The following is a 24,306-nucleotide window of genomic DNA, read 5'->3' as shown; positions in this document are numbered from 1 at the left end:
ATAGTCTACGCTACTGTCTGTGATAGGAAATATATCTAAAAATTTTGAAACTTGTTTTAGCAAATCTTATCATGGTCATATCAAAGTCTCTTGTTTTTGAAGTCATTCTTTTCAGTTTTGAGTAATTAAAATCAACAAATGCTACACTAAGTGTACAGTAGGTCTCGAAACATAAACAAAGCTGTGCTTGTGTACCATCTGCTACTACTGTGCTGCTTAGATTTAGGTGTAGAATCTGAGTAGCCTTTTCTTTCTTGTCTAGTTTCTTGAATATGAGTGAAGAGAGCTTTTTTGTTTGTTTGTTTTTGAAGCACCATTTTTAAAGGTCAGACCAGCAGTCATATTGTTACAAACTCACCTCCTCGCTGCCTGGGCATACTCACTGCAAAGGCAGCCATTAGCTTTTTGCCTTGCATCTCTCTGGAAGACTACTGTGGCTGAATACTTAGCAAAGTATTTTGGGTCCTTCTCAAGCCCCTCTTCTCAGAAGAGGGATTGGTGTAGGAGGAAACGTGAGTGGCAGAGAGATGGGAGGGGGTAATTATGTACGTAAGGTTGGAGTCTTAAAAGTGGGCTTATACTTTGAAAAAAGGCTTTCCTAGAGAATCAGCATCGTTATGAAGCACTTATTTTCTGGCTGTATCATATTTTCCAGGGCCCATATTAGGAAAAAATAACATGGTCCTAGTTTTGTTTCCTCTACAAAGTACTATTTTTCTCTCTTCCCCACCTCAAAGGTGGGCCTGTTTGTTGCTAATCAACCCTAAGCATTGTACATGCTGCAGCCTTTATAAAATATTATTCCTTCTGGATGCCTTTTCAGTGTCCTCCTTATTCCTGCTATGTAGTTTAGAGGGGAAAAAAAATCACATTGCTATTTCATCTACTTCTTTCTGAATGTCATTGAACTAAATAGTGCCTTCATATTTAGATTTGAAGAAGCTCCTCTTTCTGGTGTTAAGAAAGATTTGCTGAAGTCAAGAATAGTGGCTAATCTGAATGTATTTATTAATTTAATGATGATTTTAATGGTCCACCTTTCAGGTTGTGTCTGATTTACAACAGAACTTTTTCCTATAATCTAATTTCTCTCTGGTTTCTGAGTACTTTTGCTAGCTGTGAGCTTTGGAATAGAAAATATTTTCCTTTTCTTTTTTGCAAACCAGCAGAAAGGCATTTTTAATATATGGTTAGTTTTTTTCAGTTTTATGTTAATATTTGATTTCCTTTAAATTTCCTGTAGTAGAGAATAACTGAAACTACTTATGTCCATGCATGGGGACAAGAAAACAGTCATATTACCTGTACTCTCCAAGATACTGACAGCAGTGTTAGCAGCCTACTTGTGCTGACTGTATTTAGGACTCTCCTACTTTGATTTTTCCAGACTCTACTTCTAATGTTTTGCATTCTACCAGTAACACTACTTAGAGAAAATTTCTGTAGCACCAGAGCACTGACTATGTAGGGCTTTTGTCAAAATAGCAGGACTCTCAAGGCCATAGCTCCATTTCAGATGTTGCTATAAGCTTGTTTACTGTTTTGATTCCCTCTCCTAAAGATAAGTGACAGAGCATCAAAACTTATCTTCATCTCCATCAGCATCTTATGGAGCAAGAGTTGGAAAACATTTAATGAGCTTAATGAGTTGGCTAGTGGAGGGAGGTGTGTGTGATAAGAAAGGAGATAGCTGTCCATCGATTTCTCTTTCAGTGAAAAGTGAAATAGGTATGGCCATAACTTTGGCCTGCTTTTAATATAGGTCCTTCCAAAGCTGATATCTGGCAAGCATTTGATTAAACTTCTCTTTTGTTCACTCTCTTAAGAAATGTTTTCCAATTTCCTGATCCATTTTTGCTGTTGGCAGTGACGCTATCTCTCTTGATTTCATCACTTTAACAGACTTTGCTCTGATCATCATCATCATCTTTTTGATCTCATTGGGCTGTATCTGATTACTGAAAACAAACAACTTTATGTATTTTAATTTATCCCTTGCAATCCCAGATCTACATTCTTGATTTTTTTTCTCTTTGGTATAACCAATGTCTTTAGTGTGTCCTGTTTGAACTCTGTCTTGCAGCTTTGATTTTTACTTGTCAGAGTAGAGTTGCACAGACATACTGGGCCAACTTTGAGGGGACTTTTTTCCATATACTTCTCCAGTGTAAGGTCAGATGTTTTTTTGGTAATTGTAGTAAGCGGAGGGTTCAGAGAACAGATCATGTTATGTGCTTCTCTTTTCAAGTATTGTTTGTTATGAGAACTTGCTTTATTCAACAATAAAGCATTTACAAATGAAGACTTTCCCTTCCTCTGTTAGGTCTTAAAAATAATTTTCATGGAATGCGAACTAATTGTCTTTTGCTTCCCATTGCCTTCAACAATGGAGGACAACCTGGAGGCTTCCAGTGCTCTTTGCAGTTTGGTGGTGGTCAAATCAGAACAGGAACATATCAGACTTGTTGACGTGTCAAAGATTGTCTTTTGGAATGGTTTTGTGGTTTGGGATCTAGCATAACAACAAACAATAAGAGCAAACACCTACCTAGTCTCCTGTATTTGCATTTAAATAGGTAACTGCTTCTGTAATAGAGTTGTGCCAACTATGTATACACATGGTTTGTTTCATTTCAGAGCATCGAACCTGTTTCTGTTTTGAGATCCCTAGATCCCTTTCCTGCTGCCCTTCGCTTCCTTAGTAGGTGATAACAAGGAGAGAGATAAGCATCACTTTTTCTGACAGAAATGTGTGATGTGATAACACTGTATTTATACCAGGGTTTTTTGCTTCCTAACTGTCCAGTAGAAAGCACTCAAGCAAGTGGTTTCATGACACTGTTTATCAGGACTAACATATGAAAGGGAGAGAAGAAATTCTGAGGGCATTCAGGGTGTCTGTTGTCTTGTGGGATTGACTGGGAAGCTTGTTGTTACCAAGTGGCAGTGGAATCCAAAGGGAAATGGCTCCTGAACAGTCTAACGAAAACCTTTGTTTTCCATAAAATATAAATAATATACCTCTGACAGGTATGTGGAGAAAGTATTATGAAAGAATTTAAAGAGCAACAAATGACTTTTGCTGAAAATAAGGTGTCACCCAATCTTGGGTATATCTTTTTAGCAAATATGATCCCTCCTAAAATGGGAAAATGAAAATCACTGCTCACTTCTGAAGATCTTAATTAACCTGCAGTATTGTAATGGTACTGGGAAATGATGAGTTGGTTTTTTTGTTTTTTGTTTTTTTACTGTCTTGTGCTTTATTTATAGGATAATACCGACCTTTTTGAGACCTATGATGTTGAACTTATAAAAAAGAATGGGCAAAGCTTGGGGATAACAATTGTTGGATATGCTGGCACAAGTGATGTAGGTGAGTTCTACAGGATTTAGTAAGGTCTAGGACAGGGGCTTCTCAGATACCCTTTATTTACTTTAGGGAAAATGGATAGCACTTCTTTGAAACACTGTGACTTACAAAATCTATGAAGAAGATATTTGGAGAACTTGATGCAAAGTGAAATTCAGCCACAAAAATTTTTAGAGTTTTAATTAGCTTAAAAAAAATAATTCCTACTTGACTGCTGGACTGTGAATTTGACATGGTTATGTTGTTACTGTGCAAGACATTAAATTGTAACAGGAAGTTCCTGCATATACAGTGTCTAACACAGTCAGGTTCCTGTCCACACTGTTCCTTATTTTGCCCCTGTGGTATATAGCATGATTCAGATAGCGCATTTTAAGAAGAATTTCAAAACCAGAGTATCGGATGTCCCCAGTTTGGATTAATTTTTGAATGGCATCTTCAGTATGTACAAAATAGCTCAACATACAACTTTTTGTTTGTTAAATGAATTGTAGGTGTTAGAGTGGAAGTGATCAGTCAGATTAACTAGTCCATCCCTCTGCCAGGCAGGAGATGCAGAGAATCTTAGCTGTGCATGATGTGTATGCCACCTTCACAAGATCATGTAGTTGTCTTTGGCAGATGGCTGTTTCAGTGTCTAAACTCTGGGAACAGATTAAAATAGCTGCGCTAGGGTATGGGGACATAGAATCAGTTTGGGATTTTTAGTAAATCCTCTTTAAATTAGAGCTATTAACTCATCTTTCAAATGTTGGTTCCACAAATGGTAATGTCTTTAAAATTGACTCAACTGAATATCTGGTTTTACAGAAAGGGATAGTGCTTTTTATCCCCTCCCCTTCTTCGTGGGACTCCAGAAAGTATTCTGGGAATGTGGTGCAGTGCAGTTGGGGTTGCTTTCCAGCCCTCTTCATTCCCAGGAGACCATCTTGTGTTGCCTCTTGTGTCAGGAATCCCAGGCCAGTGCAGTGAGCACTGGGAACTGGGTTGGGGAGGAGCAAGTATCAGGCAATGGGAAAAGGTGGGTTTGAAGCACCGGTAGAGGAGATTTGCTGAGCATGGACAAACCATGTTGGGCAGGTGTCTGAGGAATGTTAGTGTTCAGAAAGGATGGATGAAGTGTCAAGATTAACTAGAATTAAAGATCAGCATCTCATGTTTTGTGGGAGTTTGTGGAAGGGAAGGGTTACTGTTTCAGCTGATGATTGGGTTTTTTACTGTTGTGTTTTTGGGTTTTGTTTGTTTTGTTTTTATTTCCTTGTTCTAATTAGAAGTTAGAATTAATAATCAAACATCAAATATGACAAAGGATAGCTTTTCTGATTTCCACATTTATTTTTTTTTAAAGAAAAATCCTTTTTCATTAAGATTTAAAGTACTAAATTCTTTAGCTGTAAGATGATTGAAGTCCTGATCAAAGTACTTAAGCTAAAAGTAAAGTATGTGCTTAGGTAGTCCTATTGAAATCAAATGCAGCATGGATTTAAGTGATTGTGGTTTAAAGCCTGGGTAAGCCCAGGGATGAATCAATGGAGGAGGTGGCCTCTTGTGAGCCATTTTAAAGAAAAGATTTTGAGGTCAGTGTACAGGTGGTTGTGTCAGTGCTGTTTTTTCCATCTGAGATCCTCAGTCGTTCTATGTCAAGCTGTGTGAGTGGTAATATGCAAATGTTGGTGGTTTACAGAATCATAACTTTGTGGACAGAAGAAGTGTGTGAAAAAGGCTATAATTAAAAATCTTAGTAAGAAAAGAAACAAATTAGGTTAATGTAGTGACTTGTTTCTCTTTCTCCCTTCCCCCTGCCAACAGAACCTTCAGGAATTTTTGTGAAAAATATAATACCTGGTAGTGCTGCTGACCACAATGGCCAAATTCATGTTCATGACAAAATTGTTGCTGTAAGTAAAATAGTCTGCTTATATATTGTTGTAGAACTAATACTTCATTACACATCTCAATGTTAAAAGAACAATGTAGTAAAGACTTTCTAAAATCAATTAAACCTTCTCCGCTTTGCAGAGGAAATAATTTGGTGCTTCCTATTTGTTTAGATAGATTTGTAACAGAAATGAGCTTTGGCTTGCTGTGGTTAAAATTATTTTGTATTCAAAGAAGTATTAAATAGTAGTTAGCTATGAAAGAGGCAAGCATTTGGGTTAAAATGTTTCAGAGTGGAGAATCGTGGCTTTTGGCCTGAAGTAAAGATGAGCAGCATCAGCCTCTATTTGCATTAAATGGGATTCAAGGATGGTTAAGATTTTGCAAGATGTGGCACACTGTTTATGGTATTTGATGACTGTGCAGCATCGTACGGATACGATCAAAATGTCAATAGTCACAATTTAGGTTTAAAAACCCAAGCTTTATGTGTAGAAAAATTAAAAACCATTGAATAATAGTGAATTGAATAATAGCCAATTTTGCATTCACAGTACAAGCAGGAATGAATTACACAGTCTTTTTGTTTTAAGAGGTAATATTTATAGAGATATGATTTTAAATTACTTTTAAAATGTGTGCTATGCCAGACCTTCCAAAGTCAGCTTCTTTGTGAGAGCAAAAATTGATACAGCCTTGTGCTTTTATCTGCAGCTTTGCAGGAGAAGCCCCTGTTGATGCATGATCTAACAGTGAGGTGAACAGAGTATTTTGGGTGTAAATTAAAACATCTGAATTAATGTAAGAATTGGGCTGTTTAGAGTGCATTATACAAACAGTAATGTGTGTAGGCTTGTGTGTGGCGTGTTAGAAATCCATGAGAAAACCAACAGTGATAATGAACTGAACAGAGTTCTAGGCTGACTACTCTTGCTGGGAAGCTTCAACCACAATATTCCTGAAGCTGGTTTTTGTAAACAAAAAATTGCAGGGGGAAATCAGTGCATGCTTAGATTAGTAAATTCTGTTTCATGGTTGCCCCAGGAAGACAGAAGAAATTACTCTTGTTTCCTTTTAAAATGCATTTTGAAAATATTATCTAGTGAAATGTAACTGATTTAATGATATTGTTTTGCAAATACTACTGTCTTGGGTGAATAACCCTATAATTTCTGCACAAAATAATGTGGATGTTGCTTACAGTGTACGGTACAGTCTAAGAATGTAATATGATTATTATTATATGATTTTCTTGGTTTAGGTTGATGGAGTTAATATACAGGATTATACCAACCAAGAAGTGGTAGAGGCATTGCGTAACACAGGACAGACTGTACGCCTTACCTTACTTAGAAGGAAACCTTCTTCTACTATTTATTCAGAAAGACCTTCGGATAGAGGTAATCCTTTGCCCCCACGCCCCTACACACCCCTTTTTCAGCAACTGATTTTATTTTTCACTCAATTTACAGTTACCTAATTTAACAATTAGGACTAGATACCACATAATCCTAGATTTTGTAAGGGCACACTGTAGAAAATGAGGTACTTAATGAGGAATGGAAAGAAATGAGGGATTCGGGAAAACTGACCGCAAAACTCCTGTGTAAGAAAAAAAAAAAGGAGTAGTTAGTGTGGCGGTGTTACTACTTCATATATTTTGCAGCATATGATTTCTTTTTTTTTTTCATCTGCTTTCACAGTGCAACCTGTTCCAACCTTTGTGTCACCTGGAGCTGTAGGGACTGAAACTAGTGTGGACACTAAAAATGAGGAAAACCAAGAGCAGAAGGATAATCTTAAAAATGACAAGAAGCAGAGTCTACATAAAACAGGTGGATAGGATATCTTGCAGTGTGTCTTCTAAGTCTGTGCAATTGTCTTTAATCCATTTTCAATACCGATGGGCTGTCATGGCTTACTCCATCTTTAGCTTTTGCTCTGTAATGCTTTTTATTCAGGTCCCTCTGAAGTAAAGCTCTACCTGTTGGATCTATCAACTCTTCCAATGTAGCACTGTCCACTGGTTTGCCAAGAGTGCATTCTGTGTCATCATGGAGGTCACTCATGAAGATACTGGATAATAGTAGCCCTTATAGCTATTGACCTTCTCTCATAACTGGCTGTCAAGCCATTGGTTAATGCTGTCTTTGATCCCAGACCTAGTGGTCCATCTAGTTTTCAGCCTATTTAGCAGTCATCAAACCCACGCTTCCTCAGTTTCCAAATGAGAATGCTGGTGTAAATGGTGTCAAAAGCTTTGGTAAAGTTGAGGTGTATTACACCCTTCATCCACGTAGCTATCTTGGCAGTCAGATTGGTCAGTTATTTGCCAAATCTATATTAACTGTCCCTGATTTGCCTTATCACTTAAGAAATGGATTCCCAGAGGAAGTATCTCATGATCTCTCTAGGGCCAAAGGTGAGACTGGCCTATAATTCTCTGGATCTTCCTCCTTGCATAAAGTTTGCCCTTTTCCAGTCATTAGTGATCCCCCTTTGATTGCCATGTTTTGTTTTGGGTTTTTTTTTTGTAGATTATAGACAGTGGAGGTGCAGCACTTTCAGTGCTCTGGAATGAATCTCATAAACTCTATAGAGCTGAATGCCTCCAGCTCACTGATTCTTCTTTCTAGCCCTGGTCCTACTCTGATAACCTGAGGTGTCCTGCCTGCAGTCCTCTCCTGACAGAGGAGTTGTGTTCATCCTCCTCTGCTGCCAGGGCCCTGAACCAGATTGCTAGTTGAACAGCATCAGGAGATGGAACTCTTGGGAGTTCACGTTTACTTCCCGATCCAGTGTTACCTCAGTCATATCTATCTTATTGCCCTCACAGGTCTTAGGCTGCTGCATCTGCAGAGTCTTCTCAAAATATTCTGTCGGTTTCCTGTACATCATCTCTGATGCCCATTTGTTGCAGTTTCCTCTTTTGGCACTGCAGTAACTTCGTCAGAACTTGCCTTCCAAGCTGCTCGACTTGGCTTCCTACAACCTGTGACCTGAGCTGCAGCATCCTCCCTCAGGAGTTTTGACTGAGTAGGGCATGCTGAAGGACCAGAGGTGGCTGCTGCAGCAGCAGGGACCTGTCTCCATTTGTAGGTCATTTTCCACACAAATGAGACAGATGCCATTTCCATGAACATCTGTCTCACCTGTGTGCCACCTGCCCTGTAACTGCCTTGCTCCTGTTTGCTTGTCCTGCTTATAGTGCTCCTGGTCACCGACATTTTCTGGAGTGCCAGAGAAGTGGGAAGCTTAGCACAAGTTATGTCCCCCTCCTGTGAGATTCCCCAGTTGGCAATGAACCTCTCCTTGCTGCCTGATGGTTCCCAGACCCAACTCATTTACCTTGTGGTACTAATACTGTTGCATACTGCTTCCTCCCATGCTACTGTTAGAAACTAGAGTTCAGTGTCTAGACATGCAAATTCTGGCTTGCTTGTCCTGAACTTACTAGCTGAACTGGAAGTTGTTGACTGCACACTTATGCAGGCAGATAAGAATCTCTGGTCTGGCAAAGGCATAATAGACGTAAAGACCTGATAGCTGGAATCGGAAGCTGGATAGGAGTTCAAATTAGGCATGTGTTTTTAACAGCAAAGGCAATTGGACATAGGGCAGATCACAAAGGCATGGATTGCTTTGGTTTTTAGCTGACTTCTGAATTAAGGTTGGAGGTCTTTCCAGAAGGTGTGCTTCAACTCCCCTACAGATTTCTGGGCTCTTCTACAAGAACTTCTGGGTGAATTTCTACAGCTTGTGTTAAAGTCAGCATAAATTATCCTTATGCCTTGTAGTTTCTAAGATATGTAGATGTAATAGAGGATTCTAAATTATGGCTGTCAATGAATAACAATTTTGCTATGACTGTGGAAGATCTGTCAGTATTAAAGACAACCTGGAAAGGAGAGAAATGTAGCAATTCCTATGTTTCATTCTGGTTTACTTTTCTGTCCAAGCCTTGTAACCAGACATCCTTTGTTGTGACTTCTGCATGTTCCCAGAAATAGGAAGCCAAAGCAGAGGTGCTTGAGTAGCTGAGATGTGAGGTTATCAAAGTGTTGTTTCAGCTGTATGAATGGAAGAACATATATTGATTTGTACTTACAATGGACAAGAAACTTAAGGACTTAGCAGTGAGATGTATTTAGGGGCCGAAGAGCCAGGAGGACTTACACTTGCTAGAAAAGAGCAACACATGCTGTCCTGTGTCACCCAGTCCTTTTTTACTGTGGAACTTTCTGCACATAAAGTATTTTATTTTTCTACTGAAGCTAACAATATCTCTGTATTCAGTTCCTGACTAATCGTGATTGGGTTATCTTGTGTCACAGGTTGCAGATGTCTGCCCTGATGCAAAAAGAACTTTAAGGCATTTGTTTCCTAATACTTAGTGCTGTGCAAATGTGGTATATCAGTGCCAGGATCAGTTTATGCTGGGAACTAAAATTGCTTTTACCTGGCTTGAAGTTAACAAAGTCTGTTAGTCTCAAGGTGTGTTATCTAGATATGCCTTAGTGATCCCTGTTCTGCTGATAATCAGCTTGGATCAAACTGTATTTTTGAGCCCTTTTCATAGCAGACCCAAACTGCTTTGATGTGGATCCACTGCCTGTCCGTAAATACTCCAAAGCCCTTAGTCTCAAAAGGAGTTTGTAACCAAGTTGTATGTATATGAGTGGCTCCCCTTCAATTCTAGCATTGTGCAAATCTCGTAATCCGCTTCCTTGGAGCTCTGCAGAGTACGGTGGAGATGTAGCTGGGTCTGGCAAGGACTTCATTGCCTGGAATCCATAGCTGCTGGTTGGACCCATGCTGATTCCTGGCAGGGGCAGTGTGGTATATCTGCACTGCATTCCCCAGTGCGTCATGTAGCAAGCGTACTACGAGATTTTTCTATTCTCCTATGCATCCAAGCTCCCCTTACCCTGGAAAATACCAGATAATGTATTTGTATGCACAGTGTGTCTTGGGATACCAAAACTTAAACACTGAAGATACTGTTTGTTTGCAGTTGGATATTGCCCTTGATACCATCTAGCAGTGCTGGTCCTCCTTGGGCCAGCAGGATAATGCAATGGGCATGGCTTTGAAACTGAGTAATGAATCAGGAGCATTTAATGCAATGGTAAGCAAGTATCATTGCTTGATTAAACTGGGGGTTTTTAATAGTGAAAAACCACTTTAAGTTACAAGGTTCTGCAAAAGCTTTATGCAACTATAAAGTATATGTGTGTGTATCTCTGTTAAAAAGTTGAAATACTTAGTTGCAAATTTTACTCATACTGAAATACGATGTACAAGATTTCACCTTGGAATAGAATTTAATGGCCAACTTTAAATTCTAAAGATAGGTGCTTATTTTGGACATGGTGATGGGCACGTCATTATAATGGTGCTAAAGTAAATACTGCTAATTTAAGGCTCTGACTAAACTCTGGAAATGCTTTTAGAAGTTTAATGTAAAAGGTGTGTTTTATAAAATATGTATTACTTCCCTTTAAGCCCACTTGTGTGAAATTCTTATTAAATTGTGTTTCCTGAAGAGGTATTAAATAGTAATTCTGGCTAGGCAAAACCGCGCTTAAGCAGTTCTGTTACAAAGGCAACATGGTTTAGGATGCAATGTCCATGAGGCCTGAAACTTTCTGCTAGTAGACTAGGGCAATTAACAGCTGCATCTGCAAGACTGCAAACTGGGCAGAACTGCTTTCTTTTGCCTTGCAGCAGTACTCACAACCCAAAGATATGATGATGATGCTAGTCAGCCACTTAAAGATGGCTGGGGAAAAATATCCAACAGTAGGGCAGATAAAGGTAGTGCTTTAATGAAGTGCACTAGAGCACCGTATACATCTTTGTACAGTAAGTTTGTGAAACTAGGAGGAAATTGCAAGAAGATTCAAGATCCCAATTTTGAAGATGCCAGCAACTCTGACCAGGAAAGGTTATTTTTACAATACACTTGTGATTTATTCTTGATGCTTGCTAATTAGAAGTGAAAAACTGTATGGAAGTGCAGGCAGAAGGACAGACTAAATATGTTGAAAGTTGTTCCTAATGAAAGCTGTCCCTGGGAAGCATTTTCATTTCTGAGGCCTTGCATGTTACAGCAGACGTGGTGCGTATCTCAGGTCATGAGAAATCCAGCTGGATGAGAGACTAGAAAGAAACTTCCTATTAGCTGCCATGTGGAAAAAGCTGTTTGGCGAAAAAGGAATATTTTAAGTGAATTGGGCAATACCATTGGAATTGAATATATTTAATCCAAATCCCTCCAGCCAACATTTCCACAGTTCTGAGGAAGTTACAAGCAAAGACTTCAAAGGGTGTTTGAAAGAAAGAAAGGGGAAAACTTCAAATGAAGACGTGCATCAGCACCTGCTCTGAACAACTCATAGATTTTGGTAATGTGTTTTGGAAGTGACAAAAAAATCTGTATTCAGCCAGCTGAACACAGCTTACAGTTACTGAACTGAACTTTGAGCTTGACCCTGAGATTCATTACTCCTGGTGAACCTTAAGATCTATATTTGGCTGCACAAGGGATTGCAGGTGCTTGGGTCCTGTGTGTTCATGCTATAACTTTGTAATAGCAGAAAAAGAGACTAAAGAATTTCTGTCCCTATGGTATTTCTGCAAATAGAAGGAGTAGAAAAATGCACTGGTGTTCTGTTTTTGCTACAGTTGGGAAGTAAAGATAGTGATCAGCCTGTGCTTGATAACAAGGCTCACGAAGATGACTTCTACTTAGAAACTTCAATTAAATTTCAGTGGAGGAAAAAACCCTTAACTCACAGCTGGGAATTTTGGGACAATTTGTCTTCCCTTTTTTTTAAGGAGATAATTTATTTTAGAGAGACCTGTGGGCTATACTTACAAACCCAAGTTTTTATTCTTGGTGGGGTTTCTTTTTGGTGACAGAAAATAGTTATCTGAATTGCTGGAATCCTTGAATATGTGTATCTCCTTGAGCCTATAGGTTAAAGATGCTCTGGATATTTCCAAGTGAAATCTCAGTTGTTAGGCTCTGAGGAGTGTGGTTTCTCAGTGCAGATCAGACAGAATTTGCCTCTCTGGCATGACAGAAAGTAAGTGGAAGAAATACAGTGATGGGTTATGTTGTGTAAGTTAACTTAAATCTTTGTTTTTAATGATCAGAAAACATCAAATTTATAAAATGATGTAACGAGAGTTGTATTGCAAAGCTCATGTTTTATCTTTGCAGTCTACAAAGGTGTTGAAAGCAGAGGCAGCTTGACATCCCGTTTTTGTTGGCTTTTGCTAGTAGGCAGGCTTTGAGCTCCTCTTGGTATCTTCAAAATTCCTCCCTTGAGGTACTTTACTTGCTAGTTTGTGTGCAAAATGTGAGGTTGTGATTTACATTCTAAATTTCAGTACGACACATCAGCAATACTAAGTGGTCTGTGCCTTGTCTAGACATCTGACAAACTATTACAGTCATTCGGTGGGGGGGAACAGGTTTTGGTAATTCAGACCCCAGTTGCTGCTGCTGTAGCTGCTAGATGGAATTTGCTTTAGAGCTTGATTCTTACCAGTTAAACATTGCTTCGGCTTGGAACTTTATATGTGCACTGAGCTTCTGGATGAGGTCAAATGCAGGGCAGCCAGTCATTTTATGCTGTCTAGCTCTGTCAAATTGTCTTACATGAATGTAATACTGCCTTGGTTGCATAAGTAAGAAAGCTGAAAAGATATAAATGTCAAGATAGCCAAGTTCCCACGGAAGACTGGTTTAGAACTGGAGCTTATATTAAAGCTCATGTTACTTACTGGCCTAATTAAACTAGACAAGCTTTTATACCTGCCAAATGTATAAATAAAGTCTGTGACTGCATTGTGCTGACGCAGCCCCTCGATAACAGCAATATCTTGTCAGGTGTTTTACTTCTTAAGGGAGTTCATTTTGGTGGGAGATGATGCTTCCCTGGAGTGGCAAGCATTTTTATAGCAACAAATTATCAAGTCATGTGAAATTTGTTTTGCAGCCTGAAAGAATGATTTATTTACAGTGCTATATGGTACAGAACTCGCATCTCATCAATGCAAGCATCACCTCTTCTGCTTCTCAGTTGAATAAATCACACGTTAGCAGTAGCTGACATTTTGCATTGTTTTCCAAAGAAAGACATTTTTGATTTGCGCTGTTTGATAGACTCAGCTTAATGCACTTTCCTTTGGGGGATTATTCCCTCTAATCTTTTATTTACACTGAATTTTTATTGAAGTATTTAGAAGTAAACCTAATTCCAAATGTACAATATGCTTGTAAATTTAATATTCATATTCATATTTAGGAAGAGTCCCACTCCCTCCAGCACATGAGCTGAAATCCAAGTGGGAAAACCTGCTGGGACCTGAATACGAAGTTATGGTATGTTATCTTTCAATAAACTGCATTCATGTATGTTATTTCTTTAAATTACATATCTGTGAGCTTAGCATTACAGGCTGTTTATAAAACAGTTTAGTGTTTGGAACAGATCAGTAACATCAAATTTTGTTTCCCGTAATAACAAGGCTGAAATATAGGAGTGTTATAATGAGTTGGGTTTTGTTGGTTTTTTATTTATTTATTCTGTTTATATAGATATTATTGTTATATAGATACTAGACAGGAACTATGATTTAAGAAAATAAACTGTCCTTTTAAATCTGCATCATAGCAGCCACTTAAAATATGGGGCATTTTTATGATTTCATTTATGATCTATTTGTTTTATTGTGTCCTGGGAAAAAAAGGCTCAGAATAGAGCTCCTGTGTTTCACGAAGAATCTTACAATTTTATTAGAAGAATGAAAGAATGATTTTCAAACGTGCTGAGAAAATAGAAAGTAATTCACGGTAGTGTAACTTTGTGGTGCCAGTGTCTATTAGATATTTCTTCACTTCATATTAAACAATTGACAACCAAAAGATTGCTTTGATGAATTGTCATAAGGAGTTGACTGAAATTATAATTCATTACGGCTTTTCAGTGCTGTGTTAGGCAGTGAGTACAGATAAAAGACTCCAGCCAGTGTTCTTTCCAAAGACTTAAAAAATTCTCACCGCCACCAAGAAAATGCCCTGTTTGTCTTTGCAATGCTTGTCCAGTTGATTTAGAGACACTTATTTTTACTACTTGGAGTAGCCATCGTTCCAGTCACTTGCTGGAAGATTTAAAGTAGCTTTAAGAATTGCCTTGAGAAACTCGCTTCTCTTCTTTCCATTAGCACTCCTTTAAGATCTGAAGTTCGTGTAAGATTATGTACATGATGCAATAAATCTGTTTGGCTGCCCACTTCAGTTTCTTGGTATTCCCATCCTTACATTTCAAGTGTCTGATATTACTTCCCTTAGCACTATCACACTTCCCACAGAGGACGAAAACCTGCTTAGTTTGTGAAACTGTTCGTTTCTAATTCTTGTTTAGCTGCCGCCAGTAAAATGTCAGGAGTGAGAATGTTAACGATTGGCCCTTTTAAATAATAGAAGGAAACTGTTGTGGCATCCCATTTTGAAAGTAATTTTTTGGTTCTTCCAGTTCTTGTCATCTGTACCTACCTCTAGTCTTGCTTGGCTGCGTTCAATAACAATGTTTAGTTCGATTTCATCCTGGTAGCAAAGTCCCTGTTTCATGCTATCCTCACTCCTACACTCAGATCCCAGAAAGTCACCCTGAAGGTGCCCACAGGTTTGAGTATTCTCTCGGCGGTATTTCTCTTCAGAAGAAATAGCTCTTTGAAGAGAGGGTTTGGTGTCACTCATGGCTTCTGTGTTCCTGATCCTTTGTGGTGCCAATGGGAGGAGCTGAGATCCTGCTGGAACAGAAAGAGACCCTGGAAGTCTGTACAGGGATGTATGACTGCGTGGTATTTTTTGCCAGGTACCTAAGTGTGAGCAGTCAAGCTGAGGAGTTACCAGTCATAGCTTCATTTAGTTACAACTGAATGGACATGAAATGGATTCTGTCTGTGGGGAAAAATACCCTAGGTACTAGAAAACAAGATGCTGGAAGCCCCGTTTAAAATTAAGCCAAAAGAAAAAGCTGAGGCTTAGTATTGTTTTGTAGATTCTTTGTTAAACTAGAAATTTGCAAAGGAGTCTGAAGTTACCTGATTTTTTGCTATATATTTTCCAAATCTAACAAGTGTAGTGATCCTCCCAAACATATTTGACTTCAGTGTCCCAAATGCCAACCCTGGGCTGTATATCACCACAGATGTCATCTTATTACATTTAAAATTGGAGTAAATAACCTTCTAAGGGTACAGATAAACAAATTACGTTAAGGAAGAACATTACAAGAAAACTGGTGGTGAACATAGTTATTTTATTAATATTAAAAAAATTGAGATATACTGAAGGGATTTCTTGTCACTGTTTTAAATAATCCACTTTGCGTTCAAATTTGGTAATTAAACTCGTGTATTTCAAGCCATGTTAGAAACATGCTGCAGAAGATGGTGATTTAGTCTAGATGTTAGATGGCTGTACTATAGCCTGAAGTTATAACTTCAGCTATCATACTTTTCAAATTCTGATTGGCAAGTCAGTTTGGGTGTCTGCGTCAAACACAATGGCATTTTGTGCTTATACAGGATTACTGAACTTGACTAAAATTGGCACTCAGGCTTCGGGAATAGGATAATATTGGAGTCTGCTAATAGTGCATAATCACCACACTCCTAGTTGTAAATGTTCTGTGTCTGAAAGATTTTTCTAATATTTGTTTAAAATTATTTTGCATCAATGTTACTTTGTTTAAGTACAGTTTATTTTGCTCATCAGGTTTTTGCCAGAATTCATCATTCTGGTAAAGTCTTTATTGTCCTGCTATTGAAAAATGTTATGATGTACAATTTTTAGGTTGTGAATGTGGATATGCCCATTACAAATGATTTGGAGCTCCAGAAGTACTCAAAGGTATGACTGACACGATGGTTTCCTTCATGGTATATGTTGACAGAGTAATCCCAGGAGGGCATGACACAATTCCAGATTTATGTGTTTCAGAAATTTATCTCTATCTTACTTTACCAAAAAAAGGCTGCAAATATTCTGCTTACCTTCTGGACTGATCCAATACCTTTTCATACTATGGGCAAATGAACGTTTTAACAGCCCCCCCCCCCAAAAAAGAAAACCAACCCCAAACCCAAACAATGCATATAAGCTTCAAATTTAAGGTACTTAATTGCATTGAAATTCAGTTGTTGAAAGCCACTACAGAATGGAGCAGAGGTTGAAACTCTGCTGAACAATGTCATCATCCTGCAGAGGAGTTTGCCATAGTGATCCTGGTTCAGAGAGAGGGAGGTCCATTTAATCAAAATGGTCAGAGCTGAAATTAATTTCTGTCTTCCAAGACTTTCGAGAGATTTTCAAGATATGTATGTTAATATTGTGCAAAAGAGCTTTGTGGAGGTGAGGCATTTACATACTTGTGGGGATGTCTCAATGAAGAAAGGCCATAAACTCATAATCAGACATGGGTGTGAGGGAATGTTGAGGATCAATGGATTGCTCCTTTCACTTGAATATCCAGAATTAATTGGGAAACAGAAGGACAGTCAGTGTTTCAATTTAAGTAATAAAAAGCTAGAAAACGGCCAAAATGAAGGAGCAGATACTACTGGTCATGTCTTCTTCCCAGGCTGCCATGATTTCTGCTGTCTTGTCTGGATAGTGTATCAGTTTTATGCTAGTCTTCCTAATATTAGCATACTTAAGACACTAATGGTTGGAGGCTCCCTAGAGAAAAATTCCAAATTAAGAAGTTCCCACTGGGACAAGGCTAACAAAAAATCAGTGATTTTACCTTGCAGAAACAAGGATGTCAGTATTATTAGCTATTTGAGGGGACACTTCATGGATATTTTTCCTATCTCAAAGTACTGTAGCTCCTGAAGGAGTAAGATAGCTGATCTTGTGATGAGTTTTTACAGTCATTATGGAATTTTGTTCAGTTTTGTTGAAAACTCATCTTTTGGGTAGGATAGACTTTAAGTCGTACTTCTCTCTGCATTTTTTCCAACATGGTAACCTTATTTAAGAATACAATTCAAATTGCCTTTTCCTGCAAAGGGCAGATTAGTTGTTTTTGTTTGTGCAAACAGTTTGTATAGAGCAATTATGGACACTTTTGCTGTAACGCAGATGATGTCAGTATGAAGACGTAATCATCTTACTGTGTGCTTAGTTTAATTTCGTGAGTTACTGAATCCTAAATGTGCTTATATTGTGGTAGATAAAGATATATACATTCTCAGCCATACTTATCTTTTGGCAGCTATTACCCATCCACACTTTGAGATTAGGAGTTGAGCTTGACACGTTTGATGGACATCATTATATATCATCAATTGCTTCAGATGGCCCAGCTGCAACACTTGGTCTTCTGCAACTGGAGGATGAACTTCTGGAGGTAAAAAACAAACCACACACCCCCAAAATAGAACTGAGATATTTCCTGTTTGCTTAGCCTCTTAAAAATGCTTGTGTTAAATTCTAGTTTGGCTGCCATGTGTGCAATAGTAGTATTCAAGAGTTGGTTGTGGAAGCAGTAGCGTGGAGTAGTGCTTTGGAAGTCACATTCATTTTCTTCACTGTTTCATTCCTCCTTTATGGCCAAAATGTCAAAATCTTGTGACCTCTTAGTGACTTCATGGGTTTTGGTTTTTTTTTTTCTGAAATATTTTAACATGATTATCAAGGACAGAGATAATATTTGTGTTGAATGTATTTGCATCTGTAGTCCTTTGGCTCGGTCTTTTGAGCAATTTGGCATTAGCTTTTGTGGTGGATAATCTTTCTTAATATTTGTCACTCTGAAAAAAATTACAACAGTCTCAGGAATAGTGGTTCCTGTTACACATTATAACTTGCTCGTTGAGTGTTGAAAGACATTTGTGTGTATAAGCTAGTACCTCAGTTTGTTTAAATATGTATAAAGAAGTATTGGGGCAGCTTTGAAGTTATCGGAATCAGACCAGGCCTCTTTGCTCAGGAAAAATATTTATTTGATAGTATTAAAATAATACCTATTTGGGAGGGAGGGTGGGGGGGTGGTGGCGTGTGTATGTATGTATAACTATCAGTATCTCAGCCTGCAAGTGGAAAGACATTAATTTCCTGTTGAATACCTGCTCTTTGTGGAATATTTTGAATTTGAACCTTTTTTTAGTGGATGCAAACAACATTTAATTGACATCAATGGGAGCAGAATTAGGCCTTCTGAAAGATTAATTTGTTAGGTGTACAGCTCTCCTGCTTTTACTTTTTGTTCGCCCTTTACCATCAAAAATTCATACTGATATCACTAAGACCTAAAACATTTTCTTCGGTTACTGCTTAATGGAGGAAATCTTGATTCCTAAAGGAAGGGATCAATGGAATGCTGGAAGTGTTGTTTAAATTCCTTGGCCACTAAACAAAAAATTGTATACAAAAAGCAATAATGCAGTGCTGTAGAGTAACTTAAGGAACTTTAATTGTATATATTCAACAGTGTTACTTATTACTGTGTACTTACAATTAAGTTTACAGATATGTCCAGACCTAGTGAGCATAAATTTTTTTCTACTCTGTAGCTGGAAAAAAAACCCAGCAAAATAAAAATGTGCTCTGGGGCTAAAGCTGTGTATGCCAGGTTCAGCCCAGAGTATGTTTTTGTAGCCAAGTTATAAATCCCCTTAAGTAGGGGTTTGCAATGGAAAAAGTGACAGCCCCATTCCCCAAACAAGCAGTTCTACCTGGGCCTGATACAGTTGGGATTAAAATGTGATCAGTAAGGAATTTTTTTTAATATGTAGTAAGGTTGAATGTTGATTATTTTTAATGATGTGTTTGAATTATGATAGAAAGCATGGTATTTTCTCCCCCCTCCCCCTCCCCCAATTTTAGCTAATTTCATTGTGTTCTTTTTTAGGAGTAAATTGCTTCCTTGTGTCCTTCTAGTTTTGTTATAAAATTTCACTCACTCCTATTTGATGGCACAAGTAACTAGAGCGGTGTGGTAAATGAATGGGGTGTAGGGCACCTTGTGTGTTTAGAGGCTGATTTCTGGCAGCTGCAAAAGAAGAAATGGGAGTCCCCAAGTCTGCTTGGGAGCGTGTGGTAGCTCTTCTCCATCAATCACAGTATGCTGAGAAGTGCTGGTAAATTTCCACCACACTGCCACTCTCAATGCATTAAAAAATCCTTACGTGTAGATACTTCTGCTTAAATAATTAACTAATGGATTAGCCTGATAGCTCAGCAGTTGCTGTAATTCTTACAGAAAAAAACCCATAGCAGTTCATCTTACCATGTTGGAGGCCAGTTACGCTACTCCGAATTTTTCTCCTTGGCTGGGTTATAGTGTGAGAGGAACTCTGTGTTTCCCAGCAGTGTAAGATATATTTACACTGTAAAAAGCACAAAGGAAAAAGTGGGGGAAAAACAGAGGTGATCAGGAAGAAAATGGTGGCTAAAGTGATATTGCTGTCTAGTCTTGCACAAGATTGAGTCCCTCTAAAGTACAAGGAAATCTGGGAAGTATATGGTGACACTCTGTCTCAAGTACACATGTACAGAGGTGTGTATATGTATGTTGTACATTTATGTGCTATATTTTCTAGGATCAAATGTGGGTTCATCTACATTAGCATTGCAGTTTGGCTATGGAGTGAAGTATTGAAGAGAATCTTCAATTATCCCCACTTACTATGCTTTGGTACATGTTGTCGAGTGGACATGGATGATGTGTGCTAGATTCCTAAATCAGTGGTTGCGCTCCAGCGACTTTGGACATTTGGTCACGAGAGCAGACTTGAGGTAGCCTGAAAGAAATCCCTGAAACACAAGAGGTGTCGCAATTGAGTCCATAGCACTAATTGGGTTAAACCCCTGCTCTTTTGGACCTGCGCTGCTTGTCAACATAGATGATGTTCAGAACTGTGACACCTACTGACATTCTGCTTTCCTCATATTTAAGATACCACTATGGTGCAAATAGATGTACCCTCATGATATTGCAGGTTATAAAATAAGTAAAAGAGGATGAATCACTGTAGTTTTATTTTCCTGAGGAAGTACAATTGCAGTATCCCATTTTTAAAGCAGCATTATTATCTATCTATCTACCTTTTTTTTTCTTTCTTTTTTTAAGTCTGTGGTTTAAAATATCATTAACAATGGCCTTATGGTCTTCTGTTGTCAGTCAGGATCTAAAGCATATAGGATGGTAAGCTTTGACCCTTGTCAGGGTTTTCTGATTAATTGCTTACTGTAATTGGTTTCTTTTTTACTATATGAACATTCTTGCATGTTTTCTGTAGGATCTATTTTAGTTTCAACCATTTTGTTATGTTTTAAACAACCCACGAAGTTGTGCTCATTCTGACTTCAAGTTTTTGAGTAGAGCTCAAAATCTGTGTTTTCTTAAAATATTTTGGAAAATTCAATTTTTATCTTTTTAAATTCATAAGCTTAATGCTAAAAAAAATCCCCAGCAAAGAAACAGGTGAGAATGAAATAACAATGCTAGGAAAGATTTAGGCTAGGAAAAGCAGTGAGCGGAAAACAAGTTAGAGGAAGGTGAAGAGAGCAGAGACATGGCGTAGCAGTCAGTAGTCACAAAACCTTGCAGATGAAGTTTAGTCTTATAGTAATGCATGTATACTTCAGAAGCATATGTTAATAAAACTATGCAAGCTTTGCCAGAATCCCTAGGTAAAATTAGACTTCCATATTCAGCCAGGGAAAGACATGTATGCAAAAAAAATAATAAAATAATCTGGTTGATATCCTCTTAATGATCTCAGTGTGGATATGTGTTTCCCCTTCTGTGTAGGTAAATGGAGTTCAGCTATATGGAAAATCACGCCGTGAGGCAATCACTTTTCTAAAAGAAGTGCCACCCCCATTTACATTGGTTTGCTGTCGGCGACTTTTTGATGATGGCAGTGAGTCTCTCGTGGATGAACCCACCGTGGGAGTTTCCCCTCCAGAGCAAAAGGTATGCTTCTCATGTCATTCAGTTGTGTAAAAGGACATTAAGTTTTTGAAAAAGTGCATATATTTCTGAGAAAGTGATTTAGCTTTCTAAAGGCAGTGTTTCTGTTTTCCTTTTGCGGTTTGATCCAGACTACTTTTCAGTCTTAAATAACATTTCCTAAAATGTATAGTTATATGAAGCAGTTTTGTATTAAATTGTCATATAAAGCTGCCTTTGCCATTCACTTTGGGCTCGTAAGGGACGGCTGGTGTTTCAGTGAAAGATAGTTCATGTTTGCAACACTGGTACTTTTACTACAGTTTATACAGTTTCGTCATGAGAAACTTCATTGTACTATAAATACAAGGTAGGTAAATCACTGAGCTAGCATGCTGACCATGTACATCCCATTCATCATTCTTACACTTAATAGGTGAGTGAGAGGTCTGAATTATACTAAATCACATCCTTGCTACCATTAGTTGATTACTTCCATGTTCTGAGTAGGTTTTTATAGAACTGGAAAAAATGAAACTTCATGTTTCTTTCCATTGCAGAAGCTTTAAAGTCTCAAACTAAAGCTTGACACTTGCAATGGTTGTTCCTATTTATAAAAAGTATTTACACCTTGACTTCTCATCTTTTCTGATATTTTGTGATCTGATTTACTCTAAGGTGGAGAGTTAAACAAGAAATACGGATGTTTCATGGAAGAATAAGGTGTACAGTATTACACCTTTTTGTAAAAGGCCCTTTCTGTTGCAATAGCGCTTGTTCCACTGTGGTTTTTGATGTTGCATTTTACTGAACATTTTCCATGTGCATCCTGTCAGTTGCACATCTTTGCCATAAGGTGATATTTAGTGAGCAGAGGTTGCCTTCTCCTTGGAGCAATCTTACAATATTTCTGCTTTCTTTTGTCAAAAGTATCAAGAAAGAGTGTGGAAGAGAAATTTCTTCCATTTGCCTCATGGCAGTGGTCTGTGTAATAGGTATATTTATACAAAGAAATAAAGTTAAATCAGTGTGAAGTTAATGGTACCAGATTTTAATGTTTTTCTTGGGACATCATACATTGATATTTTGTAAAGATTATATTGATAAAATAGCAGTAATGTTAAAAATGCATTTTAAGTTAGACAACAAAAGATGCCTTTTGTAAGATGTATTTATGAAGCTGTCCTTACCCAACAAAATTGGGTAACTATACCTCTTTCTTTTATACTTTAGCACAAAAATTATGAAAGAAACTGCTTTTTCAAAATAGATACTATTTGTATAGTTACAATATAAGATTTTTTTGTTTGCATATTTAATGCCACAAGTATCAGATGTGTCTGATCGTCTGGTCTTTCTGTTAGCTGCCTGTAGTTAAATCTTTTATGCTAAGATATTTATTTTTCCTTTACGCATCTAATGGGACAGCTGAAGTTCATCAACATGTAACAGGTTAGTAATATTATAACAACTAATTTGACTAATACATGGATGTTTGTATGCCAGGTTGGGCTCCAATGCTCAAAACATGTAGGCATAATCCCAGGGGAGTTTCCAAAGCAGCAAGCCAGAGAAAACTGAACACAATGTTCAATGAAGTTGTAATTCCATAAAAAGTCATATTTTAGGGCATGTATGAGCCATTAATAATCAAAATATTGAAGGAATAGTGTTTGTAAAGAGCTGAAAGAATAGTATTTGAACTTGAGTTTCTCTTTTTCAGGTGAAACCCGAGGAAGATATTAATCCTGAGGAGGAAGAAGGGGAATTAGCATTATGGTCTCCTGATGTGAAGGTTATTGAACTGGAGAAGGACAAAAATGGTTTAGGATTCAGCATTTTAGACTATCAGGTATACTTTTCTGTATAACTACATACTAAAAATCCCTTTGATCCTTTGTCTTGTATGGTGCCTTAAAATGTTTTGTGATGTTGATTACTGGGTAATTGACTTGGCACTTGGGCCTAAACACTAAGTAGGGAAAAGTAATTTATTTTGAGGCCAACTCTATAAATTATAGTGTAGAGCTTGTTCTAAACCAGTCTGATTACTGGACATGATAAAGGGCAAAATCTTTAATCAAACTCCACCTCATAACTCTGAGTTTAATGGCTAAATTTGTGGGGGAGGTTGGGTTTTGTCTTATTTTGTTTTAACTTGGAATGACTTCTTAACTATGAGAGTGGCAAGCAAACTTTCTTAGGAATTGCAACATCATTTCCTATGTACCAAATTTAATGAGTCTTTTGCTTTTTCTTCCCTCTCTGCCCCAAATCATCCTTCATTTATAAATGGAGTATAGACCCACGCTGGTCTGTGATCTGTGGTCCCACTCAAGTCATGGAAAGATTCACTCAGGCTTTAAATCGAGCCATGAAAAGTAGAGTTTGCAGAGGTAGCTTTACCAGGACTGTCCTTCACAGTCAAAAGGGAACGTCAGGGCTGAAGGGTGAACCGGTGTTGCAAACTCAAGTTTCTGTAAATACAAATTTGCTTTAATACATCTATTTAATTTATTAGTATAAGAATAGAGATTGAAGAACCTGATTAATGATTTTTCAGTTATGCTTCTCTGCTTAAATTATTAAACCAGGATGCCAGAGATATGGGTAGAATTTTCAGGGTGGGGTGGCAGGGGGAAGTTCACTTTCAGGAGTCAGTCATAGGTTAAAACTTGATTTCTCCAAGAAGAACCATTTTAGGGCAGATTATATTCTTAATTGTTGAACTCCTTAGAAATCAACAGAAAAGTCTTTAATTGGGGGAAAATTCTACTAAAATGAATAAATCCTTCTTTCAAAAATATTGCCTTCAATTATATATCTAGAAAGTCTCGAAATCTGTAGTCAGAATGAAATGTTCTTCATGTTTCTAGTCAAGGTCATATACTTTTAAACCTCTAGCCATCATATTTATAAGGAAATAAAATAGCTGGATCACTCTTCATAATAATATACACATCACATCTGAATACTGCCTAAACATTGTAGTGTAATTAAATGTGTTCAACTGTTGTGCATAAACGTCAAGTGATATAAAATTCACTTCTTGATACAATAAGGCATGTATTGGGA

General features: G+C 37.8%; 1 protein-coding gene across 1 annotated transcript in view; it reads left to right on the top strand.

Moving 5' to 3' along the window:
- Positions 1–24,306, top strand: part of INADL (InaD-like (Drosophila)) — a 149,447-nt gene that overhangs the window by 11,150 nt on the left and 113,991 nt on the right. The window contains exons 9-17 of the mRNA XM_010582302.1: positions 3,274–3,376; positions 5,183–5,271; positions 6,513–6,651; positions 6,955–7,086; positions 13,570–13,646; positions 16,125–16,181; positions 17,548–17,682; positions 21,091–21,255; positions 22,955–23,083. Coding sequence (XP_010580604.1) covers positions 3,274–3,376; positions 5,183–5,271; positions 6,513–6,651; positions 6,955–7,086; positions 13,570–13,646; positions 16,125–16,181; positions 17,548–17,682; positions 21,091–21,255; positions 22,955–23,083 — 1,026 coding nt within the window. The remainder of the gene's footprint in view (positions 1–3,273; positions 3,377–5,182; positions 5,272–6,512; positions 6,652–6,954; positions 7,087–13,569; positions 13,647–16,124; positions 16,182–17,547; positions 17,683–21,090; positions 21,256–22,954; positions 23,084–24,306) is intronic.

This window comes from Haliaeetus leucocephalus, unplaced genomic scaffold (assembly GCF_000737465.1).
Source record: "Haliaeetus leucocephalus isolate CR32 unplaced genomic scaffold, Haliaeetus_leucocephalus-4.0 Scaffold848, whole genome shotgun sequence".
NCBI lineage: Eukaryota > Metazoa > Chordata > Aves > Accipitriformes > Accipitridae > Haliaeetus > Haliaeetus leucocephalus.
The sequence above is the reverse complement of the archived record's forward strand: the minus strand, read 5'-3'. Positions and strand labels throughout refer to the sequence as shown.